The 21,348-nt window shown below is 44.0% G+C and overlaps 1 protein-coding gene and 1 pseudogene across 2 annotated transcripts in view; both read right to left on the minus strand.

Annotated features, from left to right (window-relative positions):
• Positions 1 to 21,348, minus strand: part of LOC308245396 (thiol S-methyltransferase TMT1A-like) — a 45,260-nt gene that overhangs the window by 9,928 nt on the left and 13,984 nt on the right. Inside the window, exon 2 of the mRNA XM_080662619.1 lies at positions 4,383 to 4,482. Within this exon, the coding sequence (XP_080518745.1) occupies positions 4,383 to 4,482 (100 nt within the window). The remainder of the gene's footprint in view (positions 1 to 4,382; positions 4,483 to 21,348) is intronic.
• On the minus strand, positions 13,333 to 19,738 carry LOC308243322 (elongation factor 1-alpha 1-like; annotated as a pseudogene). The gene is made up of 2 exons: positions 19,733 to 19,738; positions 13,333 to 14,778 (listed from the first exon to the last, which is right to left on the minus strand). The product of its transcript is annotated as an elongation factor 1-alpha 1-like (transcript).

The raw sequence follows: 21,348 nt of genomic DNA on the forward strand, positions 1-21,348 counted from the left end.
TTTCATTAGCATTTTGTAATTTTCAGCATACAGATTCTGTACATGTTTTCTTAAGCTGATACCTAAGCAATTTTCTTTGGAGTGATTGTAAATGGTATTATGTGTTTTTTTTGGACATTGCTCAAATATTCCTAAGTGGACTTTATTTCACAAAATTATTTCCAATACCACTTCAACTATGTGATACTATTTAAATAAAAAATTTGGCAAATTTACAAATTATGTGCTTTAAAAAGTCATTTCTTCTACTTTGAGAAAGGGTGTTAAGTTTTTAAGTTTGGTTTCCATGTGTTCATTGTTAGTACATAAAAATGCAATTGATATTTTATTTCAATTCCCTTGGCCGGGAATTGAACCCTAACTGCCTGGTTCATAGGTTGACACTCAACCACTGAGCCACACCAGCAGGGCAATGCAATTGATATTTATGCAGAATAGCAAGGTTTTTTAAAAAATATTTTTTATTGATTTCAGAGAGGAAGGGAGTGGGAGAGAGATAGAAACATCAATGATAAGAGAGAATCATTGATTGGCTGCTTCCTGCATGCCCCACATTGGGGATCAAGCCTGACCAGGAATCGAACCATGACCACCTCTGTTCATAGGTAGATAGATGCTCAACCATTGAGCCACACTGGCTGGGCAGAATAGCAAGTTTTGATTAATTGTGTTGGCACATGTGTATCTTTATAGGTAAGCAAGGTTATATTTATTCTTTTAGGATCCACTTAACAAATGGAAGTAAGGACCAGAGTAAATAAAAACATGTATATTTTATAGGCTTATTAGCAATAAATAAAATTGAACCCTAGTACACTGCTGGTGGGAATGCAAACTGGTGAAGCCATTATGGAGAACAGTATGAAATTTTCTTAAAAAATAAAAAATTGAACTGCTGTTTGACCCAGTGATCCCACTTCTAGAAACATATCCTAAGAATTCCGAAACACCAATCAGAAAGAATATATGCACCCCTATGTTCATAGCAACACAATTTACAATAGCTAAGATCTGGAAACAGCCCAAGTGCCCTTCAGTAGATGAGTGGATAAAAAAGCCGTGGTACATTACACAATGGGATACTATGCAGCTATAAAAAAGAAGGATCTTTGACCCATTGAGACAGCATGGAGGGACATGGGAGAGCATTATGCTAAGGGAAATAAGCCAGTTAGAGAAATATCACGTGATCTCATTCACGTGGAATCTAAAGAACAAAATAAAACGCCAAACAAAACAGGTCCAAAGGCATGGAAGCATGGCACAGACTGATGGATTTCTGGGCGGAGGGGGGAATGGGGAATGGGCAGAGATTAACCAAGAATTTGGTTAATCAAAACTTGCTATTCTGCCAGGCCAGTGTGGCTCAGTGGTTGAGCATATATGCATAACCCATGGACACAGACAATAGTGTGGTGAAGGTTGTGTGGGGCGGGAACCGGGTGGAGGGGAGCAATGGGGGAAAGAAGGGAGACATCTGTAATATTCTCAACAGTAAAGATAAAGCAAAATCCTATCTAATAAAAGAGTAATATGCAAATTGACCTTCACTCCAACACACAAGAGGCTGCCCCCATGTGGTCAAAGATGGCTGCCCCCATGTGGACACAAGATGGCCACCACAAGATGACCAGCAGGGGAGGGCAGTTGGGAGGGACCAGGCCTGCAAGGGAGGGCAGTTGGGGGGGACCCAGGCCTGCAGGGGAGAGCAGTTGCGGGGGACCAGGCCTGCATGGGAGGGCAGTTAGGGGCAATCAGGCTGGCAGGGGAGCAGTTAGGCATCAATCAGGCTGTCAGGGGAGTGGTTAGGGGGTGATCAGGCTGGCAGGCAGGTGAGCAGTTGGGAGCCAGCAGTCCTGGATTGTGAGAAGGATGTCCGACTGCCTGTTTAGGCCCGATCGGTAGGATCGGGCCTAAATGGGCAGTTGGACATCCCTCTAGGGGTCCCAGATTGGAGAGGGTACAGGCTGGGCTGAGGGACACACACACCCCCCGCCCCGTGCACGAATTTCGTGCTCTGGGCCTCTAGTATAAAAATAAGAAGAAATTGAAATAAAAATGACAAATATATAAAATCAGCAAAAAGCAAATACTAATAAAATGATGATGGTAGGCACATTGAGAGATGGTACCATGCTGAAAGCTCTGTAAGTTTAGCTAAATCTTTCTGGAAAGAACTCTGGAAATATGTAATAAGTGACATTAAACATGCTTCCTGCTCTGGAAATTCTACCTTTGGGAACATGCTCCAAGGGAATAAGCAAAAGAAAATTTAAGAAGTTGACACAAGATTTTATGGCTACATTATGTATAAGGAAAAACTAAACAGCCCCAATGGCTCAAACAAAGGAAAATCTGTCATAGCTATAAAAAAAATTGTAAGTATAGAAAGTACTAATACATGGAAATGTACATATGAAATGTTAAGTGAAAGAAGCAAAAACAATATATCAACACAGTTTAAATGCACATATTATATATACAGGTCTTAACAGTGATCATAGGACCATTCTAAACAATATAGATAGATTATAATGATGGAAGTTGTTGAAGATAACAAAAAATGTTTTATGAATTATTTGCACTGGACACTCCATCCTATAGCAGGAAATACATATTATTAAAATAACAATAGCTAAACAAACTACTCAATAATATATACCCCAATTTTATCATTAATTATTTTTCTAGCAAAAACTTGGTTCTCTTCCCTTATCAAATCAAGGTTCTGTTCTTACTTAAATTGGTTTTGTTTCGTTTAGAGATTAAAGTCAGAACCTTTACTGTTTTCCATATAGTGTCTCTGTAGTTTGTATATAATTGAATTTGGCTGGAAACACTTTAATCTTTCTGCTTTAATCACCTTAAATGTGTCTGGAAAATAATTTAATTTACGGCAGGCACAGTGATTAATCTCTGCTCATTACAGTGATCTGTGCAGGTGGCATCAAGGTCTTGAATTGTTTTTCCAGTTAAAAATGCTAAGGAAGGTGAATAAATCACTATAAATTTATTTGCTTAGATTTGTTATGGGTGCTATTACAAGTCATTCAAGTTAATGAAACTTCTAAACACAATATTACTATAAAGCAAAACTTTAATTCTTGTTGATATGTGAATAATGACATGAAGTTGCTAGACTTACAGTGACAATGGAAACATATGACATACCTACTTAGAAGGATTTATGGAATTAATCACAAACTTATGTAAATCTAATTTATACAGGTTATTTTAATAGTTTTCAAAGTTATAAGGAAAGAGGCATGGCTGCATTATACAATAATAATGCTTAAGGCAGCTGAAGCATCCAAAAGAGAAGAGAAAGCTTAGATTTAAAAATATATATATATTTTTATTGATTTCAGAGAGGAAGGGAGAGGGAGAGAGCTAGAAACATCAATGATGAGAGAGAATCACTGATCGGCTGCCTCCTGTTCGCCCCACACTGGGGATCAAGCCCGAAACCCAGGCATGTGCCCTGACCAGGAATCGAACCAGCAACCTCCTGGCACATAGGTCGATGCTCAACCACTGAGCAACACCAGCCGGGCATGAGAAAGCTTAGATTTTAAAACACAATATTGGTGCCTAGATTTTTTTTAAAGCCCACATACATGTAGTATTTGTTGAAAATGTAAACATACTAAATATGTGTTGGGAAAGGATAAAGAGGCCAAGACTCCAGGTCTAATTATAATAGCACTTGTTTAATCTAGAGATTACTTAACCATCAACCTCACCATCTGGAGTAGATCAGGAAGCCAGGAAAAAGGGCCACTGAGCATGAATACCACAAAGTTCAAGCTCTCAGGTGTACAGGAAGGCCCAGGCTTTCATTCAGAGCTTCTTTTCTCTGAATTGACTCATAGTTCTTTTAAGTTTAGGTATCTAGGTCTAGTGCCAGAGAACATCAGAGGCAGAAGTTTTTTGTGGTACCCAATAATATGGAAGAAACAAAAAAATCTGTAAACATCAGACACAAGAATTTAAAGGTTGGCATTACTTAAAGGACAGAGAGACATATCCATCTTCATAGTCCCAATAGACGTTTAGTGTGCTACTGAGTCATCACAGAAAATTAAAGTCCATTCAATCAATTCCATTTAGACTGGCTGGGATCTAATCATTTTATTTAACCCTCTAATGAAGATGGATTAGAATAAAATCTGGTGCTCCATAATAATAATAGTTAACCATTATTGGTGATTCACCATATACTAGAAACTTCTGAAAGTGTAGCTTATGTTTAGAAGGGGTTAGCTTCAATTATCTGAAAAAAATCAGTTACACGAAACATTTCAATCCTCCAAGATACTAGGTAAAGCATTATTGTACGATTACGGACAGTTTTCCAGCATCCAGTCAAGGCTTGTACTTACCTACAGGCACAAAGGGGGAGTCTCTAGATTTCCTGATCAGTCGGGATAATTGACCTTCGTCCTCATCTGCTGACCACTGGTTATCTGATGACATTTTTCTCTCTAGTAACAGTAGGGGATAAATGAGATTGCTGTGAATCATTAAAAAGAGTCCATTTATCTTCTCCCAGTATACTTTAATATACTATATATATTGATTTCAGAGAGGAAGGGAGAGAGAGAGATAGAAACGTCAATGATGAGAGAGAATCATTGATCAGCTGCCTCCTGCACATCCCCCTCTGAGGATCAAGCCCATAACCCAGGCATGTGTCCTGACCGGGAATCGAATTGTGACCTCCTGGTTCATAGGTCTACACTCAACCAATGAGCAACACTGGCCGGGCTCCCAATATACTCTTGATTATGTGTTCTGTCTTCATTTGTTTGTCATGCCTGTCTGCTCAATTGAAATAAAGTCATCTTTTCTTCACCCTTTTCATCAGGGGATCCTTTCATTTTGTGTGGAGTGGGTAAAAGGAAAATATATAAAGAGACATAAACATAATCAGATTCCATGAATACAGTGTGAAACAGTTTATGATTATGTTTTCAGTCTCTTTTTCACTGCTCAGCATTTGAGATCATTGGGAACCTCAGAACTCTCCCACAAACAGTAAGAACACAGAGTTTATTTTACAAAATACCATTTTAAAGAATGACAGCAGTGCCAATATAGGCAACAATACATTCAGATTTACAGGGGATGGAAGAATGAGCACTCCAGTTCTACAGAATGTGCAGAGCATTATAAGTCATTGATATTTACCAAACACCTGCCATGTGCCAGGTGCTATACTAGACAATGGAAATAATCTTCCTCGTGTACCCAGGATGGATGAGGGAACTTGGAAGAGCAGCTATAGTCACTACCAACGTGGTTTAACAGCACCTCAGTCTGTTATCCCTGCAACTTACTACTTTCATCTCAAAATTTCAAATACGATGGCTTCATCCTGTGAATCAGCTTTCATTAGAAAATGTAACGGGTAAGTGGAGAAGCACAATACCTTTGGCGTATCCCACCACCTGCTGTCTCCTGGTGACCCCTGAGCAGAGAGCAGTAGATTAGAACAGCTTTGTAAGGCTGGAACACACTCCGCTCAATTTCCAGCTGATGGATAGATAGTGGGAAAGCCCATCAACACCCCTCCTCCCAGGGGGCGTGGCGAGCTGGTATTGGCCAAAGTTTTCACAGCCACACTGGAAAGCAGCAGCAGCACCTGGACCACAAGCATTAGGCTTTCAAAGGCAACAGTAAGGAGACATTAAGGCTTTTGGAGGTGCCATTACTTAATTCTGTCTTCACAAGGGAACTCCCCACTTCCCTCTGTGGCTGTGAGTGCTGTTACCCGGCTCCAAGGCCCAAAATAAAGAGGAAAGTGGGCGCAGAGGACAACACCGGGTTTGTGGTAGGGCTGGGGTCAGCCATCTGAGGGCTAAGGTTCCTGTCTTTTAGGAATATGTGCTTGTCAGAGGGGCAGCCCACTGTGGCCGGAACCCCAGGCCGAGGCGCGGGCAGCTTGCCCACAGTCATCTGGCGGCCAGGCCGTCGCACCTGCAGTCCCTGCAGAGGATCAAACTGCACCTGCGCGGCAGGGCGGGGAGGGCCCGCAACAAGGTGCTGTGGCCCGGCCGCCCTCCTGCGCCTGCGTGGGGAGCCGCCTCCTGTGGCTCCAGGGCCCGTGGCTGGTGGACGCTGCTTCGCTCCTGTTGTGACCGCGCCCTTGGGCACCTTGAGGCCTCATGCCTCGGCTCACCGCCTCGACTGCAGGATGAGGGCAGAGGGCCAGGTAGCGTTGGCGGTTTTTTCCTTATAACTAATTTTTTTTTTTTAAATGTCAGACTTACAGAAAAGTTCCGGGAACAGTACAATGAGTTGTATGCCCCGCACCCAGGTTCTCCATGGTTAACATTTAGTCACATTTGCTTGATCATTTTTCTCTAGACGTGATTTCTTCCTTTCGTCCAGTTATTTTGTAGAACGTCTTTCAATTTAGATTCTTTCTGATGCTTTCTCATCCTTAGAAGGAGGGTATGCATTTTGGGCAGAATACCACAAAAGGGATGTTGTGTCCGGAGTGTGTGCTATCACAAAGCACATAAAGTCAGCTTGTTTGGGGAAGTAACTTTGATCTGGTTATTATGCTTATAATAGTTGGTTCTTCAGGGGTAAAAAGCCTGGATTTGTAACACCTGCAGATTTCGGTGCAAATACACCCATCACGGTCATGTCCTCACTGAACACAAAATTGGGAAGGGGTGTGCCTCTCTTGAGTTGGGGTGAGTCAGCAATAGCACACGGCTGCATTGTCACCTGGATTAAGGTGGTGTGTGCACGTTTTTAGTAAGGTTACTATTTCCCCCTTTATAGTTTCTGTCTTTTGTGATGAGATACTTTAATATTGTACAAATATCCTGTTATTTATCAGACTTTTTACCCATTAATTTCAGCATCCGTTGATGATTCTTGCCTGAATCAATTAATAAAGGGTCATTTTTTAAAGCCATAATTTCTTTTGTATTTTTTCAGTTGGCATTCTACTATGAGGAATTGCTTTCTTTTATTTCCTATTTATTTATATCACTTTGGACTCATGAATTTCTATTTAATTCAGTAGGTTATCCATTACTATAATTATTTATTTTGATGGTCAAATGGTCCCAGGTTTGGCTAGTCTGAGTCCCTTCAAGCTGGCTCTTATGTCCTATTCATATGGCTCCATCATTCTTCGAACACTTTTTATGTCCTGACATAACATGCTGTTGCAGGCTGAAATCCCCCACCCCCAACCCCACCCCCCACCCAGCTATTTCTTCAAGGAGCCCTGATTCATTTTAGTGTAGAATGGTATTTAGAAGCCAAGTTCTTGGCCCTAGAGGTGTTCATTGTTAGTGCAGTATCATTACTTGTAGCCTTCTCAGCAGACAGAGTTAGGATTTATATCTGTGTCTATTTCTATTTCTCAATATCTATCTATATTAAAACCATGAGTTCATAATAATATCTCCAATTTCAGTCCAAGTCCACAGGGTTCATTCTGATCTTCTCCTTTTCATATCTGTGATTTCTTTCTCTGACTGTGAGAGACCTGACCCCCATTTTCCTCAGTATATTGATTTACAGTCATGTGTTGCAGAATGACATTTTGGTCAAGGACAGACCGCATATGTGATGGCGGTCCCATCCTATCTAATAAAAGAGTAATATGCAAATTGACCATTATTCTGTCACAAAGATGGCTGCACCCACAGCTGAGGCCAAGTTCCTGTAAAGAGCCTTAATGAGCAATCAGCAGGGACCTGAGGCTAAGCCCTCCCCTGCCCCCTGGGTCTTGACAGGGGACCTCAGGCCCTGCCCCCCACCCAGCAGGGCTTGACAGGGGACCTCAGGCTGTGTCTCCCGCCCTGGCATCAGGCTGGGGGACCTCAGGCCACTACCCCACCCAGCAGGGCTTGACAGGGGACCTCAGGCTGTGTCCCTTGCCCTTGGCACCAGGCTGGGGACCTCAGGCCACGCCCCCCACCCGGTGGGGCTTGACAGGGATCTCAGGCCTCGCCCCCTTCCCCGGCACCAGGCTGGGGACCTCAGTCCGCGACTTCTGCCCCAGTGCCAGGCCAGGGAACCTGAGGCCATGCCCCCCGCCCTTCGGGGCTTGACAGGGACCTCAAAGTGCGCTTCCCGTCCTGGTGCTGGGCTAGGGGACCTAAGGCTATGCCCCCCACCAGGTGGGGCTTGACAGGGGACTTCAGGCCGTGCCCCCCACCCGGAGACCAGGCCGGGGGATCTGAGGCTGCGCCCCCCTGCCTGGCGGGGCTTGACAGGGTACCTCAGGCCGTGTCCCCCACTCGGCGGGGCTGGACGGGGGACCTCAAGGTGCACCCCCAGTGCTGGGTCCGGGGAACTCAGGCTGCGCCCCCCGCTCAGCAGGGCTTGACGGGGGATCTCAAGGCACGCTCCCTGCCCTGGTCTGGGCTGGGAGACCTCAGGCCATGCCCCCATCCTGGCACTGGGCCAGGGGACCTGAGGCTACGCCCCTGCCCAGCAGGGCTTGACAAGGGTGGGACTGGCCCGGTCTGGATCTAGCCCAATGGGTGAGGGAGCGGCCGGGTCTGGGTCTCATGTGATTTTGAGGCACATGTGGGTGAGCGGGGACTTGACTCTGGGTCCCGTGGTGTGCCCCAAACTCTGACAGGAGGAAGGTTTTCATATACATTTTTACTAATTTTCTTTCATCTCTGACACTTCTATTACAGAAAAAGGGCAAATAGCAATATTAAATTATTTCCTCTAATTAATCCCCTTTTAATGTGCACAAATTTCGTGCACCGGGCCACTAGTAAGATTATAATGGAGCTGAAAAATTCCTGTCACCTGGTGACATTATAGCTGTCCTAAGGTCATAGTGCAATGCATTACTCACATGTTTGTGGCGATGCTGGTTTAAAAAATAACCGACTGCACTGTCAGTGGTAGTAATTTTGATGCAGTATTATGCTTATAAATGACTAACAATTGGTTCTCCAGGGGTAAAAAGCCTGGATTTGTAACTCTTGCGGATTTCAGTGCAAGTATTCCCATTACAGTCATGTCATTACTGAACACAAAATTGGGAAGGGGTGTGCCTCTCTTGAGTTGGGGTGAGTCAGTACATAGAGTCAGTACACTCATTATCTTAGAGTGTCTCTTTCTACTCACAAAAAAAGTTTGCTGTAAAACAGTAAGCTGCCCTGGCTGGTTTGGCTCAGTGGATGGAGCGTCGGCCTACGGACTGAAGGGTCTCAGGTTCGATTCTGGTCAAGCATGTACCTTGGTTGCAGGCACATCCCCAGTAGGGAGTGTGCAGGAGGCAGCTGATCGATGTTTCTCTCTCATCGATGTTTCTAACTCTCTATACCTCTCCCGTCCTCTCTGTAAAAACTCAACAAAATATGTTAAAAACAAACAAAAAACCAGTGAGCTGCATTACAGCTGGTTACCTCACACATCTCATGTTTACCGTGTCTCTTGGTTGTGTCATTTTCTCTTGTGCTTGATTTAATCTTGTGGTATTTTGTACAGCAACATGCTGTACGGGCGTGTAGCCTAGGAGCAGCAGGTTATAGCATCTAGGTCTGTGTGAGTGCAATCTGTGATGTCCTCACAACAATGAAATCGCCTAACGATGCATTTCTCAGAATGCATCCCTGATGTTACGTGGTGTATGACTGTGTTTGCTAATTGCAGAGTACACAAAAATTAGTTTCAGAATTTCTAACCCATACCTGTGTGAAAAACAAACCTATTAAATATTTTTATAATTCTTTTTGTCAGCGGGAATACAATCAAAATACTGTCTTCAAAAATCACTTGGAATGAAAACATATGTGTAGGCCCTGGCCGGGTAGCTCAGTTGGTTAGAGCATCATCCTGATACACCAAGATTTCGGGTTTGATCCCCAATCAGGGCACATACAAGAATCAACCAATGGATGCATAAATAAATGGAAGAACAAATCGATGTTTCTCTTTCTCCTTTCCTCTCTCTCTCAAATCAATAAATAAAATAAATAGAAAAGGAGACATGTCTACCCCAAAACTTGTACACAAATGTTTGCAGCATCATTATTCACAATAGCCAATAAGTGTAAACTACCCGAGCATTCATCATTTGATGAATGGAGAAATGTGATATATCCATACAATGGAATCTTATTTGGCTAAAAAGATAAATGAAGTACTGATGCATGCTACACCACAGATGAATGTTGAAAACCATGCTAAGTGAAAGAAGCCTGTCACAAAATAACACATATTGTGTGATTCCATTTATATGAAATGTCCAGAATAGGTAAATCTATAGAGACAGAAAGTAGATTAGTGTTTGCCTAGGGCTGCAAGGCAGTGGGGGGAAATAGGCCAATTGCGAATGGGCACAGAGTCTTTTAAGGGTGGGTGATGAAAAATGTACTAAAAATAGATTTGTTGTAGGTGGTGGGAATGGCACCAGGTATCTCACTGGTGGGGTCAGACCAAACCTGAGTCCAACAACCTCAGTACTTGGGTTCTGGCTAGGAAAGAATTCAGAGCCAAGACCCAAACTGTAAGAGAACATTTATTTATAAAATTACAGAGGTAGGAAAAGTAATTCCTAGAAGAAAATGGGCTTAGGAAATCAGTTATTGAGGTAAAGGAAGGGCCCTTGGAGCTTGGGAGTGAGGAAGCTAATGGTAATGTGCCTGGGGAGGGGAGGAGAGGGGAGGGGAAAGGAATAGAGGGAAGAGGGAAAGGCACGGGAATTTGCGCTGGGTCCTCCTTCCTAAGGGTTTTAAGGGTGGAGATTTTAGGGGAGGTCCCAGGAGAAGATCTCAATAGAATAATCAGCAGTTTTCCAGGTGTCTCATTTCAGGGTAGTGGTCTCCACTAATTGATTGGCTGGCACCAGGACAGCGGGTCATCATTCGATGCAGCTGGTCCTGAGGCTGGTTCTGTTGCTTCTCTGGGTCTAGAGCTGAAATACAACTTGAGGCCTAGATGTTATCTCTAGGGAGGAAAGGTCAGGAGGTCCTGGTCCAAACCCCATTACCAGCAATATGCTAGGGGAGAAAAGTCACCCTGGGACAAGGTCCCGCCTGATGACCTCTGTACCTGGCTCACCATCCTTATTTCGCTCATGTCTCTCAGCCTACCACAGGTTGTCGTGATGGTTGTAAAATTTTGAATATACCAAAAACGACTGAATTGTATACTTCAGGTACATGGAAACATTAATGGGTATCATTTTATGATATGTGAATTATATCTCCATAAAGCTGTTTGGAAAAAAGCTACTTGGGTTGATTTTTTTACTGTCTGCTTTAATGCGGTTCGTATTCATTTGGAATACAGCTAGGTGTTTTCTATTTTTCCGTTTTAGGATCCCCTCTTTAAAAATTTTATTTTACATAAGACATTTTTTGTTGTTGTTAATCCTCACCTGAGGATATTTTTCCTGTTGATTTTTTTTTTTTTTTTTTTTTTTTTTTTTTTTTTTTTTTTTTTTTTTTAGCGTGGAAGGGATGGAGGGAGGGGAGAGAGAGAGAGAACGAGGAAGAGGAAGATCCGTGTGAGAAAGACATATCAATTAGTTGCCTCCCATAAGTGCCCTACCAGGGTTGGGATTGAACCTGCAACCCACAACCCAGGTATGTGTCCTTGACCAGGAATTGGATCAGAGACCCTTTGGTGCGTGGACCAACATTCTAACCATTGCTCATTCTAACCATTCTAACCATTACACCAGCCAGGACTGTAAGACATTCTTTTATATATGTTGTGTAAGATGTGGTTCCAAAAATCAAAACTATACAAAGGATATATTTCAAAACATGTCACTTCTCTCTTCCCTTTATTTCTCCTCTTTTTCTACCTACTCAGTATAGACTTCTCCATTTCTGATTCTACTAATAATGGGTCTTTCCCCTTTTTTCTTTAGTGAGTATAGCCAGGGGTTTGTCAATTTTATTAATCTTTTCCAAGAACCAGCTTTTTGTTTTATTAATTTTTTTGTATAGACATTTTGTTCTCTATTTCATTCAGTTCTGCTCTAATTGTTGTTATTTTCTTTCTTCTGTTGACTTTGGGTTGCTTTAGTTCTTCCTTTTCTAGTACTTTAAGATGTGATGTTAGGTTGTTTACTTGGGATTTCTCTTGTTTTTTGAGCTAGGCCTGTAGTGATACAAACTTCCCTCTTATTACTGCTTTCGCTGCATCCCAGAGGTTTTGATATGTTGTATTGTCATTCTCATTTGTCTCTATATATCTTTTGATCTCATCTTTATATCTTCTTTGACTCAGCCATTTTTTAGTAGTATGTTGTTTAATCTTCATGTATTTGTGGGTTTCATTACTTCCTTTTTTGCAGTTGATTTCTAATTTCAAGGCATCGTGGTCAGAGAATGTGCTTGGTATAATTTCAATTTTCTTGAATTTGTTGATGCTAATTTTGTGACCCAATGTATAGTGTATCCTTGAGAATGTTCCATGTGCACTGGAGAAGAATGTATGATCTGATGTTCTGGGGTGAAATGTTCTGTAAATGTCAATTATGTCCATTTGGTTTAGTCACTGTTTCATTTAAGGCCAATATTTCTTCATTGATTTTCTGTTTGGTTGGTCTGTGTAGAGCTGTCAGTGGAGTATTACGGTCCCCAACTACGACTGCGTTTTGATCTGTTTCTCCCTTTAGTTCTGTGAACAATTGTTTTATATATTTCCCTGTTCCCTGGTTGCGTGCATATATATTAAGAAGTGTTATGTTTTCTTGATGTAGCGTCCCCTTTATCATTATAAAGTGTCCATCTTTGTCTCTTGTTATCTTGAAATCTATTTTGTCAGATATAAGTATGGCTGTACCTGCTTTTCTGTGGATGTTATTTGCTTGGAGACTCATTTCCACCCTTTTACTTTGAATCTACCTTTGTCTTTGCAGTTTAGATGTATCTCTTGTAGGCAGCATATAGTTGGGTTTGTTTTTTTGATCCACTCTGCTACCTGTGCCTCTTTATTGGTGAATTCAGGCCACTTACACTTAGGGTAATTATTGATGTATGAGGATTTTCTATAGCCATTTTATCTTTTGTTTTCTGGTAGCTCTGTGCCTTAATTGGTTATTTTCTTTTGTATTTCTGACTTGTTTTTGTTTGGTGGTATTTCATACTTCTTTCCTGTTTCCTCTTTTTTTTTCTCTCATTAAACTTTGTTATTTTAATGGGTCTCAAAATTCTGACAGATTTTTGGTCCTGTTGTTTCCATTAAAAAGTGCTGATTTTAAAAACTAATAAGTTAAAAGCTGCCACACACAAAAGAACCAAATGGCCCACAGAACATCCTCCTTCCCTCTGAAGGTTTTACGATGCATTGTAACCATTCACCAGTCTTTTACTATTAAACCTAAATGGCCAACTGAGACACACAGTTCTGAGAGTTCTTCCACCACCGAGTAAGACAGGGTGGCAGGTGTTGGGGATAATATTCATTTAGTTTCTGAGCTTTCTGGGAAGACCTGGTGACTTTGCCAGCTGCAGCTGCCTTCTCGTCCACTGCTTTGATGACACCCACAGCAACTGTCTGTCTCATGTCACGAACAGCGAAACGGCCCAGAGGTGGGTAGTGAGAGAAGCTCTCAACACACATGGGCTTGCCAGGAATCATATCAACGATGCCGGCATCCCCAGATTTCAGAAACTTAGGGCCATCTTTCAGCATTTTCCAGAACGATGATCAACTTTCTCCTTCAGCTCAGCAAATCTGCAAGCAATGTGAGCGGTGTGACCATCCAGCACAGGTGCACATCCAGCAGTGGTCTGGCCTGGTGGTTCAGGATGATCACCTGAGCTGTGAAGCCAGCTGCTTCCATTGGTGTGTCATTTTTGCTGTCACCAGCCACATTGCATAGCGAACATCTTTGACAGACACGTTCTTGACGTGGAAGCCCACACTGTCCCCAGGAAGAGCTTCACTCACAGCTTCATGGTGCATTTCAATAGACTTTACTTCAGTTGTAACACTGACTGGAGCAAAGGTGACCACCTGCCGGGTTTGAGAGCTCCAGTCTCTACTTGGCCCACAAGGACAGTATTAATACCACCAATTGTGTAGACATCCTGGAGGGGCAGACGCAGGGGCTTGTCAGCTGGCCCAGTAGGTGGCAGGTTGCAATCCAGAGCTTCAAGCAGTGTGGTTCCTCTGGCATTGCCATCTTTACAGGTGGCCTTCCATCCCTTGAACCAAGGCCTACTAGCACTTGGCTCCAGCATGTTGTCACCATTCCAACCAGAAATTGGCACAAATGCTACTGTGTCAGGGTTGCAGCCAATTTTCTTAATGTAGGTTCTGACTTCTTTAACAATTTCCTCGTATCTTTTCTGGCTCAGTGGAATCCATTTTGTTAACACCAACAACCAGCTGTTTCCCACCCAGTGTGTAGGCCAGAAGGGCATGCTCACGGGTCTGTCCATTCTTGGAGATGCCTGCTTCAAATTCACCAGCACCAGCAGCAACAATCAGGACAACACCGTCAGCCTGAGATGTGCCTGTAATCACGTTTTTGATGAAGTCTCGGTGTCCTGGGGCATCAATGATGGTCACATAATACTTGCTGGGCTCAAATTTCCACAGGGAGATATCAATGGTGATACCTCGCTCCCGTTCAGCTTTCAGTTTATCCAATACCCAGGCATACTGGAAGGAGCCCTTCTCCATCTGAGTGGCCTCCTTCTCATATTTCTTGATGGTTCTTTTGTTGATCCCACCACATTTGTGGATCAGATGGCCAGAAGTTTTAGACTTGCTGGAACCCACGTGTCCAATGACGATGCTGTTGATGTGAGTCTTTTCCTTTCCCAGTTTGGATTTGACTTAGTGGTGCTTTTCACGACACCTGTGTTCTGGTGGCAACCCCATTGTGAAGAAGCCCTGTTTGCTCTTTTTTTAAGTTATGTGTCCTGGTTTGGGGATTTTTGTATGTGGTTACCATTAGGTTTATAAAAAAAATGTAGTTGCATATATACTGTAGTTTTTTTTCTTTTAGTACATCTGAGCTTCATCTTCCTTTGCCAGTTCAGACTTTTCCCCTCTCCCCTTTTATGTTTTTGTTGTCACAAATTATCCCTGTTTATGCTGTAAGTTTTTTGGTGATCTTACTTGTAGTGTTGTGACTTACGTTCTTTGTTTCAGGTAGAATAACTCCCTTGAGTATTTCCTACAACGGAGGTTTTCTGGAGGCTTCTAGAAGATACTTGAGTAACCTTATAACAGTGGTTTTGAACTCTATATCCAGTATTTGCTTTTTTCCATTTCTTTCATTTGTGACATGTTTCTCTGTCTTGGCCTTTTGGCTGCTTCCCTGTGTTTCTGTTTTGGGTAGAGCTGCTATGTCTCCTTGAGCTGGTAGAGTGGCCTTGTGTAGTAGATGTCCTGTAGGGCCCAGTGGCTTAGCCAGTCACCTGAGCTGGGCCCTCTAGGTGCACCCCTTTGTGGACTGTGAGCACAGTCTTGTTGTAGTTGACCTTTGATTGCTGTTGGTGTCACTGGGAGTAATTGACCTCCAGGCCCATTGGCTGTGGGGACCAGCTGAGACTACAGTGGGAGAGCTGCTGTGCAGGAGACACCCCTATGGAGCAGGACTTGCTTCAGTGGGGTTTTGGTGCTCACTGAGTATTCCCCTTGAGTGTGTTGTTTATGTATATGTGGAGTGTAATCTGGTATGGTCTGACATTGACCATTGGGTACACTGGCTCTTGGGTCTCCAGGTAGGTGCAAAATCAGCCACTGCCTGTGGCCACCAAGCAGGAGCTACAGAGAGATCTGCAGATTCTTCCTCTTTGTATTGGGTTTGGAAGTGCCCAGATGAGGCCCAGCTATGAAGCAAGGCAGGCTGGTGCTGGTGCCAGGTCTTGGGCCTTTTATTGATAGGTTTGGAGCTCCCTGACCTAGCTGCAACTTGTTTGAGAGATTTTAGCCTGAGCAAGGACAGGCCATTCATATGCAAAAGCTGCTGCACAGAGCATGGGTGGGGTTATAAATTGGATGAGGTGGGGTTTTAGGGAATCACCAGGGTGGAGCAAACAAAATGGCTGCTAGTCAGCCCTGCAACCAGGGAGGTCCCAGCATAGGAACTATGATCTCTGTGAGCACCTCCATCTGGGAGAAAGCTGTCCCCGAGTTCCTGCCCCAATGCCAGATAATCCAGTTCCTCCTCGTATGTGTCTGTGTCCCCCAGAGTCTCGCCCTGGTACTGGAGCTCAGAGGAAGTGGGACCTTGTAAGTTCAGTTTGTGGTGCCAGCCTTTTATGAGGAACAGCTGGGTCTCCAGCAGCCTCTGTGTCACTGAACCCCAATCTGCACTGGTTTTTACGGCCTGTAGTTCTTACCACTCATTGGGACTTCTTTTCCCAGCTCTGGGACCCTGGGCTGGGGGTTTGGTGTGGGGCTGAGACCCCTTGATCCTCCTGGCAGTCTCTGCAGAGACAATCTCCATCCTGATTAAAAAAGCAGCACACGTGGGTACCAGACCACCCCATTCTGTGCCTCCACACCTCCTACCAGTCTCAGTGTGCTTTCTTCTTTTATTCTCTAGTTGTGGGACTTCCATTCAGCCAGCTTTCCTGTGGTTCTGGATGATGGTTGTTCTGTATTTTAGTTGTAATTTTGATGTGGTTATGGGAGGTGGCAAGTATAGGCATTTACCTATGCTGCCATCTTCCTTTCTTCTCCTAGATTCCTATCTTTAATATCACTAATACTTTGCAACATCTGGTTGGCTCTGTTTTTTGTTTTTGTTTTAATAGTCAGTGCCTCTAAGCATGAATCACTCTTTTCTTTATATATATTTATATTATATATATGTGTGTGTATATATATGTTTTTATTGATTAAAGAGAGAGGAAGGAAGAGGGAGAGATAGAAACATAGATGATGAGAGAGAATCACTAATCAGCTGCCTCCTGCATGCCCCACAGTGGGGATTGAGTTCGGAACCCGGGCATATGCCCTGAGCAGGAATTAAATCGTGACATCCTGGTTCATGGATTGACACTCAACCACTGAGCCACACTGGCTAGGCTGGTTGGTGTGGAGAGTGGCTACAGCATTCAGACAGGATCAAGCCTCAGACTAACTTGTGGCAAAGCCACATGCAAGTCCCAGCTTGGAGGACAAAGCCCTCCCAGCACAAGTATAGCCAAAGGCTATGGTTGTAAGCTTGACCTTATAGTCTGACCCTGCAGTCCTAGGTAGCTAAGGGATTATGGGCTACAGGGTGTGCAGCAAGTGCTGCCTAAACAAAGCTTAATAGAGTTCAGAGAATGGCAACAACAGGAAAGAAGCAGATTTGAAACTCGCAAGAACATTGTAAACATCTTGCCCTTGTTTTGCTTTGTGTGATCTGACTATAAAATAAAGCTTCGGCTTACAGGCTGTGTCACTGTTTCCTCATCCAGGCACAGTGATCCACCTGGCCCCAACTGTATTCTCTTGTCTGTTTTCTTTAATCCTTCACCACCCCTCCTCAGGTTCACCCCTGGCCATGCTGGATGCGGTTCAGGTTGGCTTTGTTTTCTATGCTCAGTAGTTCACCCTTTTTAAAAAAATTAAATTAATTTTTTTATTGATTTTAGGAAGGGAGAGAAATTGAAACATCAATGATGAGAGATAATCATTGATTAGCTGCCTCCTGCATGCCCTCACTGGGGACTGAGCCTGCAACCTGGGCATGTGCCTTCACTGGAGAGTCAAACCATTACCTCCTGGTTCATAAGTCAATGCTCAACAACTAAGCCAGACTGGCCAGGCACTCAGTGTTTACTTGTTTTTTTGTTTTGTTGTTGTTGTTGTTTTGTTTTTTAAATTTAATAAATTTTTATTGTTCAGATTATTACAATTGTTCCTCTTTTTTCCCCCCATAGCTCTCCTCCACCTGGTTCCCACTCCACCCTCTGCCCTTAACTCCCCCACACTGTCCTCATCCATAGGTGTATGATTTTTGTCCAGTCTCTTCCTGAACACCCCCCCACACCTCTTTCCCCCGAGAATTGTCAGTCCACTCCCTTTCTATGCCCCTGATTCTATTATATTCACCAGTTTATTCTGTTCCTCAGATTTTTTATTCACTTGATTTTTAGATTCACTTGTTGATAGACATGTATTAGTTCATAATTTTTATCTTTACCTTTTTCTTCTTCTTCCTCTTCTTAAAGAATACCTTTCAGCATTTCATAGAATACTGGTTTGGCAGTGATGAACTCCTTTAACTTTTTCTTATCTGTGAAGCTCTTTATCTGACCTTCAATTCTGAATGATAGCTTTGCTGGGTAGAGTAATCTTGGTTGTAGATTCTTGCTATTCATCACTTTGAATATTTCTTGCCACTCCCGTCTGGCCTGCATAGTTTCTGTTGAGAAATCAGCTGACAATTGTATGGGTGCTCCCTTGTAGGTAATTAACTGTTTTTCTCTTGCTTCTTTTAATATTCTCTCTTTGTCTTTTGCCCTTGGCATTTTAATTATGATGTGTCTTGGTGTGGTCCTCTTTGGATTCCTTTTGTTTGGGGTTCTGTGGGATTCCTGGACTTGTAAGTCTATTTCTTTCACCAGGTGGGGGAAGTTTTTGGTCATTATTTCTTCAAATAGGTTTTCAGTACCTTGCTCTCTCTCTTCTTCTGGCACCCCCATAATTTGGATGTTGATATGCTTGAGGTTGTCCCAGAGGCTCCTTACACTATCTTCAAATTTTTGGATTCTTTTTGCTTTTCTGGTTGAGTGTTTTTTGCTTATTTGTATTTCAAATCTTTGACTTGATTCCTGCGTTCCTCTAGTCTGCTGTTAGGTCTCTGTATAATATTTTTTATTTCAGTCAGTGTATGTTTAATTTCTAGTTGGTCCTTTTTCATATCCTCGAGGGTCTCGCTAAATTTATTGGCCTTTTCTAGGAAATTCTTGAAAAACCTTATAACCGTGGTTTTGAACTCTCTATCCAGTCATTTGCTTTCCTCCATTTCTTTCATTTGTGACCTGTTTCTTTGTCTCCGCTTTTTTGCTGCTACCCTGAGTTGGTAGAGTAGCTTTGTGTGCTAGGTGTCCTATATGGCCCAGTGGGTCGGCCTCCCCAGTTAACCTGAGGTGGACACTCTTGGTGCACCCCTTTGTGGACTGTGTGTACAGCCTTGTTGTAGTTAAGTCTTGATTGTTGTTGGTATCATTGGGAGGAATTGACCTCCAGGCCAATTGGCTGTGAGGATCAGCTGTGTCTACGCTGGGAGAACTTCTGTGCTAGAGACACCCTTATGAGACAAGACTTGGAAAATTGCAAAAGCCTCTGTGCTCAGCTTGGGTGGGGCGGAGTCTCAGGGTGGAGCAGACAGCCTTGGCTTCCCGTCAGCCCTGCCCTATGAGGCCCCTGGGTCTCAGTGTCCCTCAGTAATCCCTGCAAGCACCTCTGAGAGAAAGCCGCCCTGAAGTTTTGCCTGCTGCCAGACAGTCCAGTTTCTCCCCGAATGAGTCTGGGTCCCCAGAGTCTCGCCTGGAACTGGAGTTCAGTGCAGTTGGGGGCTTCTGTCTCCCTCCCGCTTGAGAAAGCCAGCCGCACACTCAGCAGTCAGTCCTCTCCTCACACGCGTGCCTCCGGACCTCTGCCTTCCGCAGCTCCCTTGAGTCTCAATGTGCTTCTCTTTCCTTCTAGTTGTAGAATTTCCACTCAGCCAGCCTTCCTGTGGTTCTGGATGGTGTCCATTTTGTCTTTTAGTTGTAGTTTTGAAATTGTTGTGTGAGGCAGCAGTTTAGGTGCTTACCTATACCGCCATCTTGGTTTCCCTACTCAGTAGTTGACTTGTAATCTCCTTAATTGCATGCTTCATTTCCAGGATTTCTGATTGGTTATTTTTTAAAATTTCAATCTCTTTGATAGAATACTCATTTTGTTCATTGATTTGTTTTCTGAGTGCATTGAATTGCCTGTCCGTATTTTCATGTATCTCGTTGATTTTCAGAACTGCAATCTTGAAATTTCTGTCATTTATATCACATATTTCCATCTGTTTCAGCTTGTTTTCTGGGGAGTTTTCATGTTCTTTCTGGTCATCCTTGTTTCTGTCATTATTCATGGTATGCTGTTCTTCTTTGCCTACTCACTTCTCTCCCTATAAGTATGTTTGATAGGAGCTTTGTCTGAAGAGGTATTTTCTAGTAGATGGTGCTGAACTGCAAGGTTTTTTAGCTCTGTGATTTCCCAATCTTGAACCTCTATGGCTTTCATAAGACAACACAGCCATACTGCTTTGGGGTGGGATTTATTTTACCCTCACTGTAATTGTGACCCCTGACCTCTATAGGGTCTTGCCTCAAGCACCCTCCTGTCACAGAGGGAAACAGCAGTTCTACTGCAACAGCTCTTGGTTTATAGATAATACTAGAGGCCCGGTGCACCAATCCGTGCACCAGTGGGGTCCCTCGGTGTGGCCTGTGGGGATCAGGCCAAAACCGGCAGTCCAACACCCCCCGAGGGATGTAGTAGTGTGTGAAGCAGCAGGTGACCGGGGAGGATCCTGAGCCCGGGCCAGGTGCTGCACCACTCCCGCTCATCCCGGCCCCACTGTGCCTGCTGCTGCTGCTGCTCAGTAGGCTCACTGCCACTCTGCTGTAGTCTCCGCGCATGCACCCATCCTAGGGTGATACCGGTGTGCCCATGACCGAGAATTGGCCACGGGCTCATGCCCAGTCAGTCCTGATGCTAGTCCCGATCTTGTACCGGTCCAGATGGGGGAGGGTGCGCAGGGGGAGTGTCCACGGGAGAGGCTTACACTTCCGCAGCTGTGCTCACCAGCCGTGAGCCCGGCGTCTGGTGCCCATTGGTCAGCTGAGCAGCGCTCCCACTGTGGGAATGCACTGACCACCAGGGGGCAGCTCCTGCATTGAGCGTCTGCCCCCTGGTGGGCAGTGCCCGTCATAGCGACCGGTCAAATGGTTGAACTGTCAAAAGGTTGCTTAAGCTTTTATATATATACTAGAGGCCCAGTGCGTGAGATTCGTGCACTTGGGGGGTGGGATCCCTCAGCCCGGCCTGTGCCCTCTTGCAGTCCGGAGCCCTTGGGACAGTCAGACATCCTTAGCGCTGCCATGAAGGCAGGAAAGGCTCCCGCCACCACCGCTGTGCTCGCCAGCCATGAGCCCGGCTTCTGGCTGAGTGGCACTCCCCCTGTGGGAGCGCACTGACCACCAGGGGGCAGCTCCTGTGTTGAGCATCTGCCCCCTGGTGGTCAGTGCGCGTCTTAGCGACCAGTCGTTCTGCCATTCGGTCGATTTGCATATTAGCTCTTTTTAAAAAATATATATTTTATTGATTTTTTACAGAGAGGAAGGGAGAGAGATAGAGAGTTAAAACATCGATGAGAGAGAAACATCGATCAGCTGCCTC

The sequence above is a fragment of the Plecotus auritus genome (genome assembly GCF_963455305.1).
Source record: "Plecotus auritus genome assembly, chromosome: 3".
Taxonomy (NCBI): domain Eukaryota; kingdom Metazoa; phylum Chordata; class Mammalia; order Chiroptera; family Vespertilionidae; genus Plecotus; species Plecotus auritus.